The 22,205-nt window shown below is 56.4% G+C and overlaps 2 protein-coding genes across 3 annotated transcripts in view; one reads left to right on the top strand and one right to left on the bottom strand.

Annotated features, from left to right (window-relative positions):
* Positions 1-877: 877 nt before the first annotated feature.
* On the bottom strand, positions 878-19,049 carry LOC146751175 (large ribosomal subunit protein uL4m-like). Of its 2 annotated transcripts, none has more exons than XM_085535352.1 (9): positions 18,946-19,049; positions 18,821-18,857; positions 17,030-17,270; positions 15,585-15,636; positions 14,734-14,851; positions 9,682-9,788; positions 7,307-7,416; positions 5,876-5,946; positions 878-4,313 (listed from the first exon to the last, which is right to left on the bottom strand). In XM_085535352.1, the coding sequence occupies exons 1-9, from the start codon at positions 19,015-19,017 to the stop codon at positions 4,168-4,170; spliced, it is 954 nt and encodes a 317-aa protein (XP_085391478.1). In that variant the 5' UTR covers positions 19,018-19,049; the 3' UTR covers positions 878-4,167. The 2 variants fall into 2 exon arrangements, with proteins under 2 accessions (XP_085391478.1, XP_085391477.1); XM_085535351.1 differs by having other exon boundaries at positions 17,030-17,273.
* A 1,449-nt stretch (positions 19,050-20,498) lies between these two features.
* Positions 20,499-22,205, top strand: part of LOC107307556 (dynamin-2-like) — a 52,169-nt gene continuing 50,462 nt past the window's right edge. The window contains 1 exon segment of the mRNA XM_085535350.1: positions 20,499-20,709. Within this exon segment, the coding sequence (XP_085391476.1) occupies positions 20,549-20,709 (161 nt within the window). The 5' untranslated portion in view covers positions 20,499-20,548.

Below are 22,205 nucleotides of genomic sequence, written 5' to 3' on the forward strand. Positions count from 1 at the left end.
ACCCCATAGGGATCGATCCCATTAATGGCACCATTACGACCCCATAGGGACCCCATTAATGGCAATGGGGTCACCCCATAAGGACCCCATAGGGATGGATCCCATTAATGGCACCATTAGGACCCCATAGGGACCCCATTAATGGCACCTTAAGGACCCCATAGGGATGGACCCCATTAATGGCAATGGGGTCACCCCATAAAGACCCCATAGGTATCGATCCCACTAATGGCACCTTAAGGACCCCATAGGGACCCCATTAATGGCACCATTAGGACCCCATAGGGACCCCAATAATGGCAATGGGGTTACCCCATAAAGACCCCATAGGGACCCCAATAAGGGCAATGGGGTCACCCCATAAAGACCCCATAAGGACCCCATAGGGATGGATCCCATTAATGGCACCATTAGGACCCCATAAGACCCATAACCCCATAAGAACACCCCAAAATCCCCCAAACAACTCCAAAAAGAAGCCAGAAACCCCATAAACGACCCCAAAAAGAAGCCAGAAACCCCATAAAGGCCCCATTTGAACCCGATATAGGGTCTTTATTATGGGATGTCCCTATAGGGCACGTTGAAGGGTTGTAGGGCCGCGTATCTCCTGTCACCCCATAGGGACCCCATAGGGACCCCATTGACCATAAGACCCCCAAACCCCATAAGAAACCCCATAAAGGCCCCATTGGAACCCTATATAGGGTCTTTATGATGGGGTGTCCCTATAGGGCATGTTGAAGGGTTGTAGGGCCGCGTATCTCCTGTCACCCCATAGGGACACCATAGGGACTCTATAGGGACCCCATAAGGACCCCATAGGGACCCCATTGACCACAAGACCCCCAAACCCCATAAGAAACCCCATAAAGGCCCCATTTGAACCCTATATAGGGTCTTTATTATGGGATGTCCCTATAGGGCACGTTGAAGGGTTGTAGGGCCGTGTATCTCCTGTCACCCCATAGGGACCCCATAGGGACCCCATAGGGACCCCATAGACCATCAGACCCCCCAAACCCCATAAGAAACCCCATAAAGGCCCCATTGGAACCCTATATAGGGTCTTTATGATGGGATGTCCCTATAGGGCATGTTGAAGGGTTGTAGGGCCGTGTATCTCCTGTCACCCCATAGGACCCCATAGGGACCCCATAGTGACCCTATAGGGACCCCATAGGGACCCCATAGACCATAAGACCCCCAAACCCCATAAGAAACCCCATAAAGGCCCCATTAGAACCCTATATAGGGTCTTTATGATGGGATGTCCCTATAGGGCATGTTGAAGGGTTGTAGGGCCGTGTATCTCCTGTCACCCCATAGGGACCCCATAGGGACCCTATAGGGACCCTATAAGGACCCCATAGGGACCCCATAGGGATCCCATAGACCATAAGACCCCCCAAACCCCAAAAGAAACCCCATAAAGGCCCCATTGGAACCCTATATAGGGTCTTTATTATGGGATGTCCCTATAGGGCACGTTGAAGGGTTGTAGGGCCGCGTATCTCCTGTCACCCCATAGGGACCCTATAGGGACCCATAGGGACCCCATAGGGACCCCATTGACCACAAGACCCCCAAACCCCATAAGAAACCCCATAAAGGCCCCATTTGAACCCTATATAGGGTCGTATCATTATGGGATGTCCCTATAGGGCATGTTGAAGGGTTGTAGGGCCGCGTATCTCCTGTCACCCCATAGGGACCCTATAGGGACCCCATAGACCATAAGACCCCCAAACCCCATAAGAAACCCCATAAAGGCCCCATTTGAACCCTATATAGGGTCTTTATTATGGGATGTCCCTATAGGGCATGTTGAAGGGTTGTAGGGCCGTGTATCTCCTGTCACCCCATAGGGACCCCATAGGGACCCTATAGGGACCCTATAGGGACCCCATTGACCACAAGACCCCCAAACCCCATAAGAAACCCCATAAAGGCCCCATTTGAACCCTATATAGGGTCTTTATGATGGGATGTCCCTATAGGGCATGTTGAAGGGTTGTAGGGCCGCGTATCTCCTGTCACCCCATAGGGACCCCATAGGGACCCCATAGGGACCATAAGACCCCCCAACCCCATAAGAAACCCCATAAAGGCCCCATTTGAATCCCATATAGGGTCGTATCATTATGGGATGTCCCTATAGGGCACGTTGAAGGGTTGTAGGGCCGCGTATCTCCTGTCACCCCATAGGGACCCCATAGGGACCCCATAGGAACCCCATAGGGACCCTATAGGGACCCCATAGGGACCCCATTGACCACAAGACCCCCAAACCCCATAAGAAACCCCATAAAGGCCCCATTTGAACCCTATATAGGGTCTTTATTGTTATGGGATGTCCCTATAGGGCACGTTGAAGGGTTGTAGGGCCGTGTATCTCCTGTCACCCCATAGGGACCCTATAGGGACCCCATAGGGACCCCATAGTGACCCCATAGGGACCCTATAGGGACCCCATTGACCATAAGACCCCCCAAACCCCATAAGAAACCCCATAAAGGCCCCATGTGAACCCTATATAGGGTCTTTATTATGGGATGTCCCTATAGGGCACGTTGAAGGGTTGTAGGGCCGTGTATCTCCTGTCACCCCATAGGGACCCCATAGGGACCCCATAGGGACCCCATTGACCATAAGACCCCCAAACCCCATAAGAAACCCCATAAAGGCCCCATTTGAACCCTATATAGGGTCTTTATTATGGGATGTCCCTATAGGGCATGTTGAAGGGTTGTAGGGCCGTGTATCTCCTGTCACCCCATAGGGACCCTATAGGGACCCCATAGGGACCCCATAGGGACCCCATTGACCATAAGACCCCCAAACCCCATAAGAAACCCCATAAAGGCCCCATTTGAACCCTATATAGGGTCTTTATGATGGGATGTCCCTATAGGGCATGTTGAAGGGTTGTAGGGCCGCGTATCTCCTGTCACCCCATAAGGACCCCATAGGGACCCCATAGGGACCCTATAGGGACCCCATAGGGACCCCATAGGGACCCTATAGGGACCCCATTGACCACAAGACCCCCCAAACCCCATAAGAAACCCCATAAAGGCCCCATTTGAACCCTATATAGGGTCTTTATTATGGGGTGTCCCTATAGGGCATGTTGAAGGGTTGTAGGGCCAGGTATCTCCTGTCACCCCATAAGGACCCCATAGGGACCCCATAAGGACCCCATTGACCGTAAGACCCCCAAACCCCATAAGAAACCCCATAAAGGCCCCATTTGAACCCTATATAGGGTCTTTATTATGGGATGTCCCTATAGGGCACGTTGAAGGGTTGTAGGGCCGTGTATCTCCTGTCACCCCATAGGGACCCTATAGGGACCCCATAGGAACCCCATTGACCATAAGACCCCCCAAACCCCATAAGAAACCCCATAAAGGCCCCATTTGAACCCTATATAGGGTCGTATCATTATGGGATGTCCCTATAGGGCACGTTGAAGGGTTGTAGGGCCGTGTATCTCCTGTCACCCCATAGGGACCCCATAGGGACCCCATAGGGACCCTATAGGGACCCCATAGGGACCCCATTGACCATAAGACCCCCCAAACCCCATAAGAAACCCCATAAAGGCCCCATTTAACCCTATATAGGGTCTTTATTATGGGATGTCCCTATAGGGCATGTTGAAGGGTTGTAGGGCCGTGTATCTCCTGTCACCCCATAGGGACCCCATAGGAACCCCATAGGGACCCCATAGGGACCCCATTGATCATAAGACCCCCAAACCCCATAAGAAACCCCATAAAGGCCCCATTTGAACCCTATATAGGGTCGTATCATTATGGGATGTCCCTATAGGGCATGTTGAAGGGTTGTAGGGCCGCGTATCTCCTGTCACCCCATAAGGACCCCATAGGGACCCCATAGGGACCCTATAGGGACCCCATTGACCACAAGACCCCCCAACCCCATAAGAAACCCCATAAAGGCCCCATTTGAACCCTATATAGGGTCTTTATTATGGGATGTCCCTATAGGGCATGTTGAAGGGTTGTAGGGCCGTGTATCTCCTGTCACCCCATAAGGACCCCATAGGGACCCCATAGGGACCCCATTGACCATAAGACCCCCCAAACCCCATAAGAAACCCCATATAGGCCCCATTTAACCCTATATAGGGTCGTATCATTATGGGATGTCCCTATAGGGCATGTTGAAGGGTTGTAGGGCCGTGTATCTCCTGTCGTGCCATAGGATTTTCTCTTGTAGGGTCTGTAGGGCCGGCACCGTCAGCACCAGAGCGCGGTGCTTTAGGATGCTGTGCACGTTCAGCCCTATAGGGGAAATATGGGGTTACAGGGGATCTATGGGGTTAGAGGGGATTTATAGGGTTATAGGGTCGGGGTTATAGGGGATCTATGGGGTTATAGGGGATCTATGGGGTTATAGGGGATCTATGGGGGATCTATGGGGTTATAGGGGATCTATGGGGTTATAGGGGATCTATTGGGTTATAGGGGATCTATGGGGGATCTATAGGGTTATAGGGGATCTATGGGGTTATAGGGGATCTATGGGGTTATAGGGGATATATGGTGTTAGAGGAGATCTATGGGGTTATAGATCTATGGGGTTATAGGGGATGGATAGGGTTATAGGGGATCTATGGGGTTTATAAAGGGTTATAGGGGATCTATAGGGTTATAGGGAACCTATAGGGTTATTGTGGATGGATAGGGTTATAGGGGATCTATAGGGTTATAGGATCGGGTTTATAGGGGATCTATGGGGTTATAGGGGATCTATAGGGTTATAGGGGATCTATAGGGTTATAGGGGATGAATAGAGTTATAAGGGATCTATAGGGTTATAGGGGATCTATGGGGTTAGAGGGGATCTATGGGGGATCTATAGGGTTATATGGGATCTATGGGGTTAGAGGGGATCTATGGGGTTATAGGGGATCTATGGGGTTAGAGGGGATCTATGGGGGATCTATAGGGTTATAGGGGATCTATGGGGTTAGAGGGGATCTATGGGGTTAGAGGGGATCTATGGGGTCAGAGGGGATCTATGGGGTTACAGAGGATTTATAGGGTTATAGGGTTGGGGTTATAGGGGATCTATAGGGTTAGAGGGGATCTATGGGGGATCTATGGGGTTAGAGGGGATCTATGGGGTTAGAGGGGATCTATGGGGTTATATTATAAAGGATCTATGGGGTTAGAGGGGATCTATGGGGTTAGAGGGGATCTATGGGGTTAGAGGGGATCTATGGGGTTAGAGGGGATCTATGGGGTTATAGGGTCAGCTTTATAGGGGTTGTATGGGGTTATAAGGGTTCTATGGGGTTATAGGGGATGGATAGGGTTACAGGATCGAGGTTATAGAGGATCTATAGGGTTATAGGGGACCTATAAGCTTATAGGGGATCTATAGGGTTATAGGAGATCTATGGAGTTATATGGGATCTATAGGGTTATAGGGGATCTATAAGGTTATAGGGGATCTATAGGGTTATAGGGTCGAGGTTATAGAGGATCTATAGGGTTATAGGGGATCTATGGGGTTATAGGGGATTTATAAGGTTATAGAGTCGGGGTTATAGGGGATCTATAGGGTTATAGGGGATCTATGGGGTTATAGGGGATTTATAGGGTTATAGGGTCGGGGTTATAGGGGATCTATAAGGTTATGGGGGATCTGTAAGGTTATAGGGGATGGATAGGGTAATAGGGTGGGGGTTATAGGGAATCTATAGGGTTATAGGGGATCCATGGGGTTATAGGGGACCTATGGGGGATCTATAGGGTTATAGGGGATCTATAGGGTTATAGGGGGTTATACCCCCCCTTATGGGGTCTATGGGGCGGCCATAATAAGGGGGGGGTCTTACCCAGCAGTGGGATCAGGGTGTAGGATTTGAGGTCGGCGACGGCGGCTTGAATGGATGGGGGGGGGTCGTCACTATAGGGGAAAATAAGGGGGTTATATGGGGGATATGGGGGATATAGGGGATATAGGGGGGATATAGGGGGATATAGGGGGATATAGGGGATATAGGGGATATAGGGGGATATGGGGGATATAGGGGATATAGGGGATATAGGGGATATAGGGGGATATGGGGGATATGGGGGATATGGGGGATATAGGGGATATAGGGGATATGGGGGGATATGGGGGGATATGGGGGGATATGGGGGGATATAGGGGGGATATGGGGGGATATGGGGGGATATGGGGGGACATAGGGGGGATATGGGGGGATATGGGGGGATATGGGGGGATATGGGGGGATATAGGGGGATATGAGGGGATATGAGGGGATATGAGGGGATATAGGGGGGATATAGGGGATATGGGGGGATATAGGGGGATATAGGGGGGATATGAGGTGGTTATAGGGGATATAGGGTCCTATGGGGGGATATAGAGGGTTATAGGAGATATAGGGGGGATATAGGGGGATATAGGGGGATATGGGGGGGATATGGGGGGATATGGGGGGGATATGGGGGGATATGGGGTCGTTATGGGGGGATATGGGGGGATATGGGGGGGATATGGGGGGGATATAGGGGATATAGGGGGGATATAGGGGGGATATAGGGGGATATAGGGGGGATATGGGGTGGTTATAGGGGATATAGGGAGGATATGGGGGGATATAGGGGATATGGGGGGGATATAGGGGGGATATAGGGGATATAGGGGGATATAGGGGGATATAGGGGGGATATAGGGTGGTTATAGGGGATATAGGGGGATATGGGGGGATATGGGGGGATATAGGGGGGATATAGGGTGGTTATAGGGGATATAGGGGGGATATGGGGGGATATGGGGGGGGTTTATAGGGGTTTATGGGGGGATATGGGGGATATAGGGGGGATATGGGGGATTATAGAGGGGTTATGGGCGGATATGGGGGGATATAGGGGGATATAGGGGGGATATAGGGTCGCTATAGGGTCAGCCCCATCTATAGGGCCGCTATAGGGTCAGCCCCATCTATAGGGCCGCTATAGGGTCAGCCCCATCTATAGGGCCGCTATAGGGTCGCTATAGGGCCGCTATGGGGTCAGCCCCATCTATAGGGCCGCTATAGGGTCGCTATAGGGCCGCTATGGGGTCAGCCCCATCTATAGGGCCGCTATAGGGTCGCTATAGGGCCGCTATGGGGTCGCTATAGGGCCGCTATGGGGTCGCTATAGGGCCGCTATAGGGTCGCTATAGGGCCGCTATGGGGTCAGCCCCATCTATAGGGCCGCTATAGGGTCGCTATAGGGCCGCTATAGGGCCGCTATGGGGTCAGCCCCGTTACCCGTCCACTATCAGCGCCGACTCCCCCCAGTGTCGATGCTGCGCCACGTCCAGCAGGTGGCGCCCGTGAGCGGCCGGAAGCTCCAGCGAGTCCACGATGTGAACGTCGTCCTATGGGGCACAATGGGGCGGGGGGTGATCATAGGGACACATAGAAACACATAGAGACCCCATAGGGACACATAGGGACATATAGGGACCCCATAGGGACACATAGGGACCCCATAGAGACACATAGGGACCCCATAGAGACCCATAGGGACACATAGGGACCCATAGGGACATATAGGGACCCCATAGGGACACATAGGGACCCCATAGAGACACATAGGGACCCCATAGAGACCCATAGGGACACATAGGGACCCATAGAGACACATAGGGACCCATAGGGACACATAGGGACCTATAGGGACCCCATAGAGACTCATAGGGACCTATAGAGGCCCATAGGGACCCATAGGGACCCACAGGGACACAGCGACCCCATAGAGACACACAGAGACCCACAGGGACCCATAGAGACCCATAAGTAACCCCATAGGGAACCATAGAGACCCATAGCGACACACAGAGGCCCATAGAGACACATAGAGACCCCATAGGGACCCATAGAGACACACAGAGACCCATAGGGACACATAGGGACCCCATAGAGACTCATAGGGACCTATAGAGACCTATAGAGGCCCATAGGGACCCATAGGGATCCATAGGGACCCATAGAGACCCCATAGGGACACATAGGGACACATAGGGACCCCATAGAGACCGAGACCCATAGAGACCTATAGAGACCCATAGGGACCCATAGAGACCCATAGAGACACATAAGGACAGATAGGGACCCATAGAGACCCCATAGGGACACATAGGGACCCCACAGGGACCCACAGAGACACATAGGGACCCCATAAAAACACATAGGGACCCATAGGGACCCCATAGAGACCGAGACCCATAGAGACCCATAGGGACCCATAGAGACCCATAGAGACCCACAGAGACCCATAGGGACACATAGGTACCCACAGGGACCCATAGAGACCTATACAGACCCATAGGAACCCATATATACACATAGAGACACATAGAGCCCCATAGGGACCCATAGGGACCCCATAGAGACCCATAGGGACCCATAGAGACCCCAAAGGGACACATAGGGACACATAGAGACCCATAGGGACCCATAGGGACCTATAGAGACCTATAGGAACACATAGGGACTCATAGAGCCCCATAGGGACCCCATAGAGACCCATAGGGACCCATAGAGACCCCAAAGGGACACATAGGGACACATAGAGACCCATAGGGACCCATAGGGACCTATAGAGACCTATAGGAACACATAGGGACTCATAGAGACACATAGGGACCCCACAGGGACACATAGGGACCCCATAAAAACACATAGGGACCCATAGGGACCCCATAGAGACCGAGACCCATAGAGACCTATAGAGACCCATAGGGACCCATAGAGACCCATAGGGACCCATAGAGACACATAGGGACCCATAGAGACACATAGGGACACATAGAGTCCCATAGAGACCCATAGAGACCCATAGAGACCCCATAGGGACCCACAGAGACCTATAGGGACCCATAGGGACACATAGGGACACCATAGAGACACATAGGGACAGATAGGGACCTATAGAGACCTATAGAGGCCCATAGGGACCCATAGAGACCCCATAGGGACACATAGGGACACATAGGGACCCCACAGGGACCCATAGAGACGCATAGGGACCCCATAAAAACACATAGGAACCCATAGGGACCCCATAGAGACCGAGACCCATAGAGACCCATAGAGACCCATAGGGACCCATAGCGACCCATAGAGACCCATAGGGACACATAGGGACCCCATAGAGACACATAGGGATCCATAGAGTCCCATAGAGACCCATAGGGACCCCATAGGGACCCACAGAGACCTATAGGGACCCATAGGGACACATAGGGACCCCATAGAGACACATAAGGACAGATAGGGACCCATAGAGACCCCATAGGGACACATAGGGACACATAGGGACCCCACAGGGACCCATAGAGACACATAGGGACCCCATAAAAACACATAGGGACCCATAGGGACCCCATAGAGACCGAGACCCATAGAGACCCATAGGGACCCATAGAGACCCATAGAGACCCACAGAGACCCATAGGGACACATAGGGACCCACAGGGACCCATAGAGACCTATACAGACCCATAGGAACCCATAGAGACACATAGAGACACATAGAGCCCCATAGGGACCCCACAGAGACCCATAAGGACCCATAGTGACCCATAAGTCCGCCCCCAGCCCCACATCGCCCCCCAGCTCCGCCCCATAGCGCCCCCCACCTGCATGAACTTGACGGTGAGCGCCACCTTGAGGCCAAGCAGCCGAACCTTCATGGGCAGCATGTAATAATAACTTGTGGGGCCGCGGGGGCCGTGAGCAACGCCGCCTATAGGGGAACAGGGGGCAGGTGTGGGGCAGGTGTGGGGCAGGGGGGTAGATGTGGGGCAGGGGGGTAGATGTGGGGCAGGGGGGTAGATGTGGGGCAGGGGGGGGGCAGGTGTGGGGCAGGGGAGCAGTTATGGGGTGGGCAGTTGTGGGGCAGGGGGGGCAGATGTGGGGCAGGGGGCAGAAGTGGGGCGGGGGGGGGGTAGATGTGGGGCAGGGGGGGGGCAGATGTGGGGCAGGGGGGGGCAGGTGTGGGGCAGGGGGGGGCAGATGTGGGGCAGGGGGGGGGCAGGTGTGGGGCAGGGGAGCAGTTATGGGGTGGGCAGTTGTGGGGCAGGGGGGGCAGATGTGGGGCGGGGGGGGGTAGATGTGGGGCAGGGGGGGCAGATGTGGGGCAGGGGGGTAGATATGGGGCGGGGGGGGGTAGATGTGGGGCGGGGGGGGTAGATGTGGGGCAGGGGGGTAGATGTGGGGCAGGGGGGGGGTAGATGTGGGGCAGGGGGGGGGTAGATGTGGGGCAGGTGTGGGGCAGATGTGGGGCAGGGGGGGGCAGGTGTGGGGCAGGGGAGCAGTTATGGGGTGGGCAGTTGTGGGGCAGGGGGGGGCAGATGTGGGGCAGGGGGGCAGTTGTGGGGTGGGGGGTAGATGTGGGGCAGGGGGGGGTAGATATGGGGCGGGGGGGGTAGATGTGGGGCAGGGGGGGGTAGATGTGGGGCAGGGGGGGGTAGATGTGGGGCAGGGGGGGTAGATGTGGGGCAGGGGGGGCAGATGTGGGGCAGGGGGGGGTAGATGTGGGGCAGGGGGGGGTAGATGTGGGGCAGGGGTGGGCAGTTGTGGGGCAGGGGGGGTAGATGTGGGGCGGGGGGGGGTAGATGTGGGGCAGGGGGGGTAGATGTGGGGCAGGGGGGGGTAGATGTGGGGCAGGGGGGGGTAGATGTGGGGCAGGGGGGGTAGATGTGGGGCAGGGGGGGGTAGATTTGGGGCGGGGGGGGTAGATGTGGGGCGGGGGGGGTAGATGTGGGGCAGGGGGGGGTAGATGTGGGGCAGGCGGGGTAGATGTGGGGCAGGGGGGGCAGATGTGGGGCGGGGGGGGGTAGATGTGGGGCAGGGGGGGTAGATGTGGGGCAGGGGGGGGTAGATGTGGGGCAGGGGGGTAGATGTGGGGCAGGGGGGGGCAGATGTGGGGCAGGGGGGGGTAGATGTGGGGCAGGGGGGGGTAGATGTGGGGCAGGGGAGCAGTTATGGGGTGGGCAGTTGTGGGGCAGGGGGGGCAGATGTGGGGCAGGAGGAGGTAGATGTGGGGCAGGGGGGGGTAGATGTGGGGCAGGGGGGGGTAGATGTGGGCAGGGGGGGGTAGATATGGGGCAGGGGGGTTAGATGTGGGGCAGGGGGGGTAGATGTGGGGCAGGGGGGGGTAGATGTGGGGCAGGGGGGGGTAGATGTGGGGCAGGGGGGGGCAGGTGTGGGGCAGGGGAGCAGTTATGGGGTGGGCAGATGTGGGGCAGGGGGGTTAGATGTGGGGCAGGTGTGGGGCAGGTGTGGGGCAGGGGGGGGTAGATGTGGGGCAGGGGGGTAGATGTGGGGCAGGGGGGGGTAGATGTGGGGCAGGGGGGGGTAGATGTGGGGCAGGGGGGGGTAGATGTGGGGCAGGGGGGGGTAGATGTGGGGCAGGGGGGGGTAGATGTGGGGCAGGGGGGGTAGATGTGGGGCAGGGGGGGGTAGATGTGGGGCAGGGGGGGGTAGATGTGGGGCAGGGGGGGGTAGATGTGGGGCAGGGGGGGTTAGATGTGGGGCAGGGGGGGGTAGATGTGGGGCAGGGGGGGGTAGATGTGGGGCGGGGGGGGTAGATGTGGGGCAGGGGGGGGTAGATGTGGGGCAGGGGGCAGTAGATGTGGGGCAGGGGGGGCAGATGTGGGGCGGGGGGGGGGGTAGATGTGGGGCAGGGGGGGGTAGATGTGGGGCAGGGGGGTAGATATGGGGTGGGGGGGGGCAGGTGTGGGGCAGGGGAGCAGTTATGGGGTGGGCAGTTGTGGGGCAGGGGGGGCAGATGTGGGGCAGGGGGGCAGTTGTGGGGTGGGGGGTAGATGTGGGGCAGGAGGAGGTAGATGTGGGGCAGGGGGGGGTAGATGTGGGGCAGGGGGGTTAGATGTGGGGCAGGGGGGGGTAGATGTGGGGCGGGGGGGGTAGATATGGGGCGGGGGGGGTAGATGTGGGGCAGGGGGGTAGATGTGGGGCAGGGGGGGGTAGATGTGGGGCGGGGGGGGTAGATGTGGGGCAGGGGGGGCAGATGTGGGGCAGGGGGGGTTAGATGTGGGGCAGGGGGGGTTAGATGTGGGGCAGGGGGGGGTAGATGTGGGGCAGGGGGGGGTAGATGTGGGGCGGGGGGGGTAGATGTGGGGCAGGGGGGGGTAGATGTGGGGCAGGGGGCAGTAGATGTGGGGCAGGGGGGGCAGATGTGGGGCGGGGGGGGGGGTAGATGTGGGGCAGGGGGGGGTAGATGTGGGGCAGGGGGGTAGATATGGGGTGGGGGGGGGCAGGTGTGGTGCAGGGGAGCAGTTATGGGGTGGGCAGTTGTGGGGCAGGGGGGTAGATATGGGGCAGGGGGGGGTAGATATGGGGCGGGGGGGGGTAGATGTGGGGCAGGGGGGGGTAGATGTGGGGTGGGGGGCAGATGTGGGGCAGGGGGGTAGATGTGGGGTGGGGGGTAGATGTGGGGCAGGGGGGTTAGATGTGGGGCAGGGGGGGGGCAGATGTGGGGCAGGGGGGGGTAGATGTGGGGCAGGGGGGGGTAGATGTGGGGCAGGGGGGGGTAGATGTGGGGCGGGGGGGGTAGATGTGGGGCAGGGGGGGGTAGATGTGGGGCAGGGGGGACAGATGTGGGGTGGGGGGGGGCAGATGTGGGGCGGGGGGGCAGATGTGGGGCAGGGGGGGGTAGATGTGGGGCAGGGGGGTAGATATTGGGCAGGGGGGGGCAGGTGTGGGGCAGGGGAGCAGTTATGGGGTGGGCAGTTGTGGGGCAGGGGGGGCAGATGTGGGGCAGGGGGGCAGTTGTGGGGTGGGGGGTAGATGTGGGGCAGGGGGGGGGTAGATGTGGGGCGGGGGGGGTAGATGTGGGGCAGGGGGGGTAGATGTGGGGCAGGGGGGGTAGATGTGGGGCAGGGGGGGGTAGATGTGGGGCAGGGGGGTAATGTGGGGCGGGGGGGGTAGATGTGGGGCAGGGGGGGGGTAGATGTGGGGCAGGGGGGGGTAGATGTGGGGCAGGGGGGGTAGATGTGGGGTGGGGGGGGGCAGGTGTGGGGCAGGGGAGCAGTTATGGGGTGGGCAGTTGTGGGGCAGGGGGGGCAGATGTGGGGCGGGGGGGGGTAGATGTGGGGCAGGGGGGTAGATGTGGGGCGGGGGGGGTAGATGTGGGGCAGGGGAGCAGTTATGGGGTGGGCAGTTGTGGGGCAGGGGGGGCAGATGTGGGGCAGGGGGGGTAGATGTGGGGCAGGGGGCAGTAGATGTGGGGCAGGGGGGTTAGATGTGGGGCAGGGGGGGGGTAGATGTGGGGCAGGGGGGGGTAGATATGGGGCAGGGGGGGGTAGATGTGGGGCAGGGGGGGGTAGATGTGGGGCAGGGGGGGGTAGATGTGGGGCAGGGGGGGGTAGATATGGGGCAGGGGGGGGTAGATGTGGGGCAGGGGGGGTAGATGTGGGGCAGGGGGGGCAGATGTGGGGCAGGGGGGGGTAGATGTGGGGCAGGGGGGGGTAGATGTGGGGCGGGGGGGGTAGATGTGGGGCAGGGGGGGGTAGATGTGGGGCAGGGGGGGGTAGATGTGGGGCAGGGGGGGGTAGATGTGGGGCGGGGGGGGGGTAGATGTGGGGCGGGGGGGGTAGATGTGGGGCGGGGGGGGTAGATGTGGGGCAGGGGGGGGTAGATGTGGGGCAGGGGGGGGTAGATGTGGGGCGGGGGGGGTAGATGTGGGGAGAGGGGTCTCTATGGGGCAGCTATGGGGCAGTTATGGGGCAGCTATGGGTTGGCTATGGGGTGGCTATAGGGCAGTTATGGGGCAGCTATGGGGTGGCTATAGGGCAGTTGTGGGGCAGCTATGGGGCAGTTATGGGGTCCCTATGGGGTCTCTACGGGGTCCCTATGGAGCTCAATGGAACCCTATGGGGTCTCTATGGGGCAGCTATGGGGCAGTTATAGGACAGCTATAGGGCAGCTATGGGGCAGCTATGGGGTCCCTATGGGGCAGCTGTGGGGTCCCTATGGGGTCTCAATGGAACTCAATGGAACCCTATGGGGTCTCCATGGGGCAGAAATGGGGTCTCTAAGGGGTCCCTATGGGTCTCAATGGATCCCAATGGAACTCAATGGAACCCTACGGGGTCTCTATGGGGCAGTTATGGGACATCTATAGGGTAGCTATAGGGCAGTTATGGGGCAGCTATGGGGTCCCTATGGGATCTCTAAGGGGTCTCTAAGGGGTCCCTATGGGTCTCAATGGATCCCAATGGAACTCAATGGAGCTCAATAGAACTCAATGAATCTCAATGGAACCCTATGGGGTCTCTATGGGGCAGCTATGGGGCAGCTGTGGGGCAGCTATGGGGCAGCTATGGGGTGTCCATAGGGCAGCTATAGGGCAGCTATGGGGCAGCTATAGGGCAGCTATGGGGCAGCTATGGGGCAGCTATAGGGCAGCTATGGGGCAGCTATGGGGCAGCTATAGGGCAGTTATGGGGTAGCTATAGGGCAGTTATGGGACACCTATGGGGCAGCTATGGGGCAGCTATGGGGCAGCTATGGGGCAGCTATGGGGTGTCCATAGGGCAGCTATGGGGTAGCTATAGGGCAGTTATGGGACACCTATGGGGCAGCTATGGGGCAGCTATGGGGTGTCCATAGGGCAGCTATAGGGCAGCTATGGGGCAGCTATGGGGCAGCTATGGGGCAGCACTGACCCCCACGCCATAGGGGGCTGCGGATGCTGCCTTGCCGCGCTCTCCCCGTCCCCTTTTGCCTCCATGGTTTGCGGCCCCCGCCCCGAACCTCAGCCCGAGTCTTCACCTTGGCGTAGCTCTGCAATGGGGCCAGACCCACATGTGTGGGGCAGAGAAGTCAAACACCCCCCAGACCCACATACCCACCCCATAGACCCATATATCGACCCCATAGACCCACATATCCACCCCATAGACCCACATATCCACCCCATAGACCCACATATCCACCCCCAGACCCACATATCCACCCCCAGACCCACATATCCACCCCATAGACCCACATATCCACCCCATAGACCCACATATCCACCCCATAGACCCACATATCCCCCCCCATACCCACATAATCATCCCCATAACCCTCCCAGACCCACTTATTCACCCCTAAAACCCCACATCCCCCCCCCCATAACCCCCATTATCACCCCCCAGCCCCACATTAACCCCCCAATATCCCCCCCTGAACCTCCATAATCCCCCCCAGCCCCCCATAATCCCTCCCAGACCCACATAATCACCCCCAGCCCCACACATCCCCACCTCAGCCCTCTATAATCCCCCCAGACCCACATAAATCCCCCCCCAGCCCCACATTAACCCCCCAATATCCCCCCCGAAGCCCCATAAACCCCCCCAGACCCACATAAATCTCCCCACAGCCCCCTATAAACCCTCCCAGCCCCACATACTCCCCCCCAGCCCCCCATAAACGCCCCCAGACCCACATAAATCCCCCCCAGACCCACATATCCACCCCATAGACCCCCAGAACCCCCCCCAGCCCCCCATAATCCCCCCCCCAAACTCACGATCCTCTTAAAGTTCTTCTGCCACGTCACCACAGCGTGTAGGATGTCCAACCTATGGGCACAACAATATTAGGATACCCCAAATCCATCCCCCCCCTTGGACCCCCAACCCCCCCCCCCCCCCAGGCCCCATATCCCCCCATAACCCCCCTATGGACCCTCCCCCCCTTAACCCCCTTTTAGGCCCCGCCCACTGCCACCCTAAGCACCGCCCCCTTTTCATAGGCCCCGCCCCTTCCCCCATAAGCCCCGCCCCCTCCAGGCCCAGCCTCTTTTCATTGGCCCCCGCCTTCATAAGCCCCACCCCCTTAAGCCCCATTGGCCACTCCCCCTTTCATAAGCCCCACCCCCTTTAGGCCCCAACCCACTCCCCCCATAAGCCCCGCCCCCACCAGGCCAAGCCTCTTTTCATTGGCCCCATCCCCATAAGCCCCGCCCCCTTCAGCCCATAAGCCCCGCCCCTTTATAACCAGCCTCTTTTCATTGGCCCCCACCCCCATAAGCCCCGCCCCCTTAAGCCCCATAGGCCACTCCCCCTTTCACAAAGCCCCGCCCCTTCCACAAGCCCCACCCCCCTTCAGGCCCAGCCTCTTCTCATTGGCCCCTGTCTTCATAATCCCCGCCCCCCTTTAGGCCACTCCCCCTTTCATAAGCCCCGCCCCCCTTAAGGCCCAGCCTCTTCTCATTGGCCCCATCCCCATAAGCCCCGCCCCCTTAAGCCCAACAGGCCACTCCCCCTTTCATAAGCCCCGCCCCTTCAGGCCAAACCCCTTTTGTAAGCCCCGCCCCCTTCTGTCTTAGCCTCTTTTCATTGGTCCCCGCCTCCATAAGCCCCGCCCCCTTTCAGGCCCCTCCCACACTCCTCATAAGCCCCGCCCCCTTCAGGCCCAGCCTCTTCTCATTGGCCCTGCCCTCATTAGCCCCGCCCCCTTAAGCCCCACAGGCCACTCCCCCCTTCCACAAGCCCCGCCCCATTTCAGGCCCAACCTCTTTTCATTGGCCCCCGTCCCCATAAGCCCCGCCCCCTAAAGCCCCATAGGCGCCTCCCCTTTCCATAAGCCACGCCCCCTTTTCCACAGGCCACTCCCACTCCCCTCATAAGCCCCGCCCCTTTAAGCCACAGCCTCTTTTCATTGGCCCCCGTCCCCATAAGCCCCGCCCCCTTTAGGCCACACCCACTCCTCCATAAGCCCCGCCCCCACCAGGAACAGCCTCTTTTCATTGGTTCCATCCCCATAAGCCACGCCCCTTCAGGCCCACCCTCTTTTCATTGGCCACCGTTTCCATAAGCCCCGCCCCATTTAGGCCACTCCCACTCTCCTCATAAGCCCCGCCCCCTTCAGGCCCGGCCTCTTTTCATTGGCCCACGTCCCCATAAAGCCCCGCCCCCTTCAGGCTCCTCCCACTCCCCATAGGCCCCGCCCCCTTTGTATAGGCCCCGTTACCGTGGCTGCACGTTGAACACGTCGGGATGGAGCTCGATGATCCCGATCCGTTCATCCTGATGGTTCCGTAGGGATCCGACCCACGCCTGGACCGGAACTAAGGGGGGTCGAACCGGCACCGGGCAACCCCACAGCTTCCCACGGCGCCGCCATACTGCTTCCGGTGGCACTTCCGGGTTTGCTGCCGGCACCACTTCCGGTTCCGGTTTTAGTTTCGGCAGCACTTCCGGTTCCGGTGGCACTGCTGGATGGGGGGGGGGTGGGTGGGTGAAGAAAGATGGCGGCCTGCCCCATAACTGCTATGGGGCCTGTAATGCTCCGCCCCCCCGCATTATGGGCCTCAGCCCCATAACCAATGTGACCCCAATGGCCCCATAGCCCAACCCTATAACCAGTGTCCCCAATGGCCCCATAAGCCCCACTGTGACTCCAATGGACCCATAAGCCCTATAGGCCCTAATGGCCCCATAGGCCCTATAGCCCCACTGACCCCATAGGCCCCATAGCCCAGCCCTATAACCGCACTGCCCCCCATTACCACCCCATTACTACCCCATTACTGCCCCATTACCTCAATTAACACCCCATTACTGCCCTATTACTGCCCTATTTCCCCCTATTAAAGCCCCATAACCCATTACCACCCCACTGCCCCCATTATTACCCCCCATTACTGCCCCATAAACCCCCATTACCTCCCAATTACCCCCATTAAACCCCATTTCCCCCCATTAACACCCCATTACCCCCCATTAGTGCCCCATTAACACCCCATAGCCTCCCATTAAGGCCCCATTACCCCTCATTAATGCCCCATAGTCCCCCATTAACACCCCATTACCCCCATAGCCCCCCATTAAAGCCCCATTTACCCCCCATTAATACCGCATAGCCCCCCATTAGTGCCCCATTAACACCCCATTGCCCCCCATTAAAACCCCATTAACAACCCATTACCACCCCATAACCCCATTAATACCCCATAACCACCCACAGCCCCCCATTAAAGCCCCATTTACCCCCATAGCCCCCCATTACCCAATTAATCCCCATTACCCCCATTAACACCCCATTGACCCCATTAATACCCCATTACCCCTTATTACCACCCCATAAACCCATTAACACCCCATTAAAACCCCATTACCCCCATTAAAATCCCATTAAAGCCCCATAACCCCATTAAAACCCCATTATTACCCCATAACCCCATTAGCACCCCATTAACACCCCCATTAAAACCCCATTAACACCCCATAATCCCATTAAAACCCCATTAACACCCCATTAACACCCCATTAAAATCCCATTAAAGCCCCATAACCCCATTAAAACCCCATTAACACCCCATTAAAGCCCCATTACCCCCATTAAAACCCTACTATCTCCCCATAACCCCATTAAAACCCCACTAAAATCCCATTAAAGCCCCATAACCCCATTAAAGCCCCATTAAAACCCCATTAAAACCCCATTACCCCATTAACACCCCATAAACCCCCATTAACACCCCATAAACCCATTAAAACCCCATTAACACCCCATAACCCCATTAACACCCCATTACCCCCATTAAAGCCCCATTAAAACCCCATAACCCCATTAACACCCCATTACCCCCATTAAAACCCCATTAACACCCCATTACCCCCATTAAAACCCCATTAAAGCCCCATTAACACCCCATTAAAGCCCCATAACCCCATTAAAGCCCCATAACCCCCCATAACCCCATTATCTCCCCATAACCCCATTAAAGCCCCATTAAAACCCCATTAACCCCCCACTCACCTTCTCTCCCATCTCTCCCATTGGAAACAGACGACACCTACGGGACCACAACCATCAACATGGACCCCAGACCCCAACCCCCCCCATAACCCCCCCCTGACCCCTGACCCCCAACCCCGGCCCACCCCGGCTCGGTTCCGGTTCCGGTTCCAGGCCCGAACGAAACCGGTAACAGCGCGGTACCCAGCGCGGATCATTGCGGCGCGGGGTGATGACGTCAAACTGATGCGCGGCGAGCTCCCATTGGAGACAATGGAGGGGGTGTGGCTTAGAGCTCCCATAGAAACTAATGGAGGGGGCGTGGCTTAAGAGCTCCAGTTTATGATAATGAGGGGGCGGGGCTTAGGGCTCCCATTGGGGATAATGGAGAGGGCGTGGCTTAGAGCTCCCATTGGGAATAATGGAGGGGGCGTGGCTTAGAGCTCCATAGGGGATGATGAAGGAGGCGTGGCTTAGAGCTCCATTGGATATAATGGAGGGGGCGTGGCTTAGAGCTCCATAGGGGATAATTAAGGGGGCGTAGCTTAGAGCTCCATTGGATATAATGGAGGGGGCGTGGCTTAGAGCTCCTATTTATGATAATGGAGGGGCGTGGCTTAAGAGCTCCAGTTTATGATAATGAGGGGGCGGGGCTTAGGGCTCCCATTGGGGATAATGGAGGGGCCGTGGCTTAGAGCTCCATTGGGGATAATGGAGGGGGCGTGGCTTAGAGCTCCATTGGGGATAATAGAGGGGGCGTGGCTTAGAGCTCCCATTGACAACAATTGAATGGGGATATTGGGGGGGGGAGGTCCCCATATATTGAATAAGGGGGGGGCACATATAAAATGCGGCCCCTTTAAATGGGGGGGGGGCACATAGGGGTCATAGAATTGGGTAGCGGGCACATAGTGGGTCAGAGAATGGGGGGGGGGGGCTTTAAAATGGGGGGGGACACTGCCATAGGGACCATTCCTGCTTTATAGGGACCCCTGACCCCACAACGTCCCCTATAGGACCCTCAATCCCTCCCCAAGCCCCCATAGGACTCCCAACCCCCCCTCCCACCCCCCATAGGACCCCCTCATCCCCCTATAGGACCCTCAACCCCCCCCCATCCTCCTATAGGACCCCCCCCCATCCATCTATAGGACCCTCAAGCCCTCCCCCCCCTATAGGACCCCCCCCCATCCCCCTATAGGACTCCCAACCCCCCTCATATCCCCCTATAGGACCCCCACATTCCCCTATAGGACCCCCATATCCCCCTATAGGACCCTCAAGCCCCTCCCCATTCACCCCAATGGCGGGTATTTTGCCCAATGAGAAAGCGAGCAGGAGGAAAGAGGCGGGTGTAACCCTCCGGCTCTGATTGGCTTATTGTTTGGAGCGACAGACGCGTTGACCAATGGGACGGCGGAAAGGACGGCTGGGGCGGGGCTGGGCGCGGCAGTGTGTCTGCTCAGCTGACTGAAGAGCGCCGCCTCCTATTGGTTGAGAGCGTTGAGCGACGCATCAATCAGCCAATCAGAACAACAAGGCGGGACAAAAGGCGGGTGGGGCGGGCTTTGTCTCACTCTCCGTTATGATTGACAGCGCGCTCGACCAATAATAGAGAAGGAGTGTCATGAGTGATGTTTATGTTGACCAATGGTATCGCGAGGCTAGCGGGTGGGGCGGGGCTTAGCTAAGGTTCGTCGGAGGGGGAAGTTTGTGGTGGTGGCAGTGAAGGATCCCCCCGGTGCCGCCATGGGGAACCGCGGCATGGAGGAGCTGATCCCGTTAGTGAACAAACTGCAGGACGCCTTCAGCTCCATCGGGCAGAGCTGCCACCTCGACCTGCCGCAGATCGCCGTGGTGGGCGGCCAGAGCGCCGGGAAAAGCTCCGTGCTCGAGAACTTCGTGGGCCGGTGGGTGACGGGGGGGAACGGGAAGAGGAAACGGAAGCGGAAATAAAGGGAGGAAGAGGAAGCGGAAATAGAGGGGGGGGAAGAGGAAGCGGAAGAGGAAATGGGGGGGGGAGGAAAAATGGCGGGAGTTGGGGTCCAATGGCGGCACCGACCTGGTTCGGGTTCGAAGCGCTTTGGTTTTACCTCAGAGTGTGGGCAAAAATAGACGTTTTCTACTCGTGTTTTGGGGTCAAAAACCACTTTTTCTTCATGTTTTGGGGTTAAAACCCACTTTTTCCTCATGGTTTGGGGTAAAGAGCCACTTTTACCTCATGTTTTGGGGTCAAAAACCACTTTTTCCTCATGTTTTGGGGTCAAAAACCACTTTTTACCTCATATTTTGGGGCAAATAACCACTTTTTACCTCATGGTTTGGGGTAAAGAGCCACTTTTCCCTCATGGTTTGGGGTCAAAACCCACTTTTTCCTTATATTTTAGGGTCAAAAACCACTTTTTATCTCATATTTTGGGGTTAAAATCGACTTTTCCCTCATGGTTTAGCGTTAATAATCACTTTTAACCTCATATTTTGAGGTCAAAAAACACTTTTTACCTCATATTTTGGATTAAAAACCACTTTTTTCTTCATATTTTAGGTTTAATAATCCCTGTTTCCTCGTATTTTGGGGTCAAAACCCTCTTTTTTCCTCATATTTTGGGGTTAATAACCACTTTTTACCTCATGTTTTGGGGTAAAAAACCACTTTTCCCTCATGTTTTGGGGTCAAAAACCACTTTTTCCTTATATTTTAGGGTCAAAAACCACTTTTTTCCTCATGGTTTGGGGTAAAAAACCACTTTTTACCGCATATTTTGGGGTTAAAATCGACTTTTCCCTCATGGTTTAGCGTTAATAATCACTTTTTACCTCATATTTTGAGGTCAAAAACCACTTTTTACCTCATATTTTGGGTTAAAAACCACTTTTTTCTTCATATTTTAGGTTTAATAATCCCTGTTTCCTCATATTTTGGGGTCAGAAACCACATTTTACCTCATATTTTGGGTTAAAACCCACTTTTTTCCTCATATTTTGGGGTTAAAACCCACTTTTTTCCTCATATTTTGGGGTTAAGAGCCACTTTTACCTCATGTTTTGGGGTCAAACACCACTTTTTACCTCATATTTTGGGGTAAAAAACCACTTTTTCCTCATGGTTTGGGGTCAAAATCCACTTTTTACCTCATATTTTGGTGTTAAGAGTTGCTTTTTCTTCACATTTTTGGGTCAATAACCACTTTTTTCTTCATATTTTGGGGTTAATAACCATTTTTCCTCATATTTTGGGGTTAAGAGCCACTTTTACCTCACGTTTTGGGGTCAAAAACTACTTTTTGCCTCATATTCTGGGGTTAATAACCACTTTTTTCCTCATATTTTGGGGTGAATAACTACTTTTTACCTCATATTTTGGGGTTAAAACCCACTTTTTCCTCATATTTTGGGGTCAAAAACC

Source organism: Coturnix japonica, unplaced genomic scaffold (genome assembly GCF_054131305.1).
Source record: "Coturnix japonica strain WE unplaced genomic scaffold, WE-NBRP24 Scf119, whole genome shotgun sequence".
Taxonomy (NCBI): Eukaryota; Metazoa; Chordata; class Aves; order Galliformes; family Phasianidae; genus Coturnix; species Coturnix japonica.

Coding starts and splice junctions, on each gene's coding strand:
- LOC146751175 (XM_085535351.1), bottom strand. CDS start 19,017: ATGATCCGCGCTGGGTACCGCGCTGTTACCGGTTTCGTTCGGGCCTGG. Junction 7,417..9,681: donor TCACCGTCAAGTTCATGCAG/GTGGGGGGCGCT, acceptor TGTGCCCCATAG/GACGACGTTCACATCGTGGA. Junction 5,947..7,306: donor TCGGCGCTGATAGTGGACGG/GTAACGGGGCTG, acceptor TTTCCCCTATAG/TGACGACCCCCCCCCATCCA.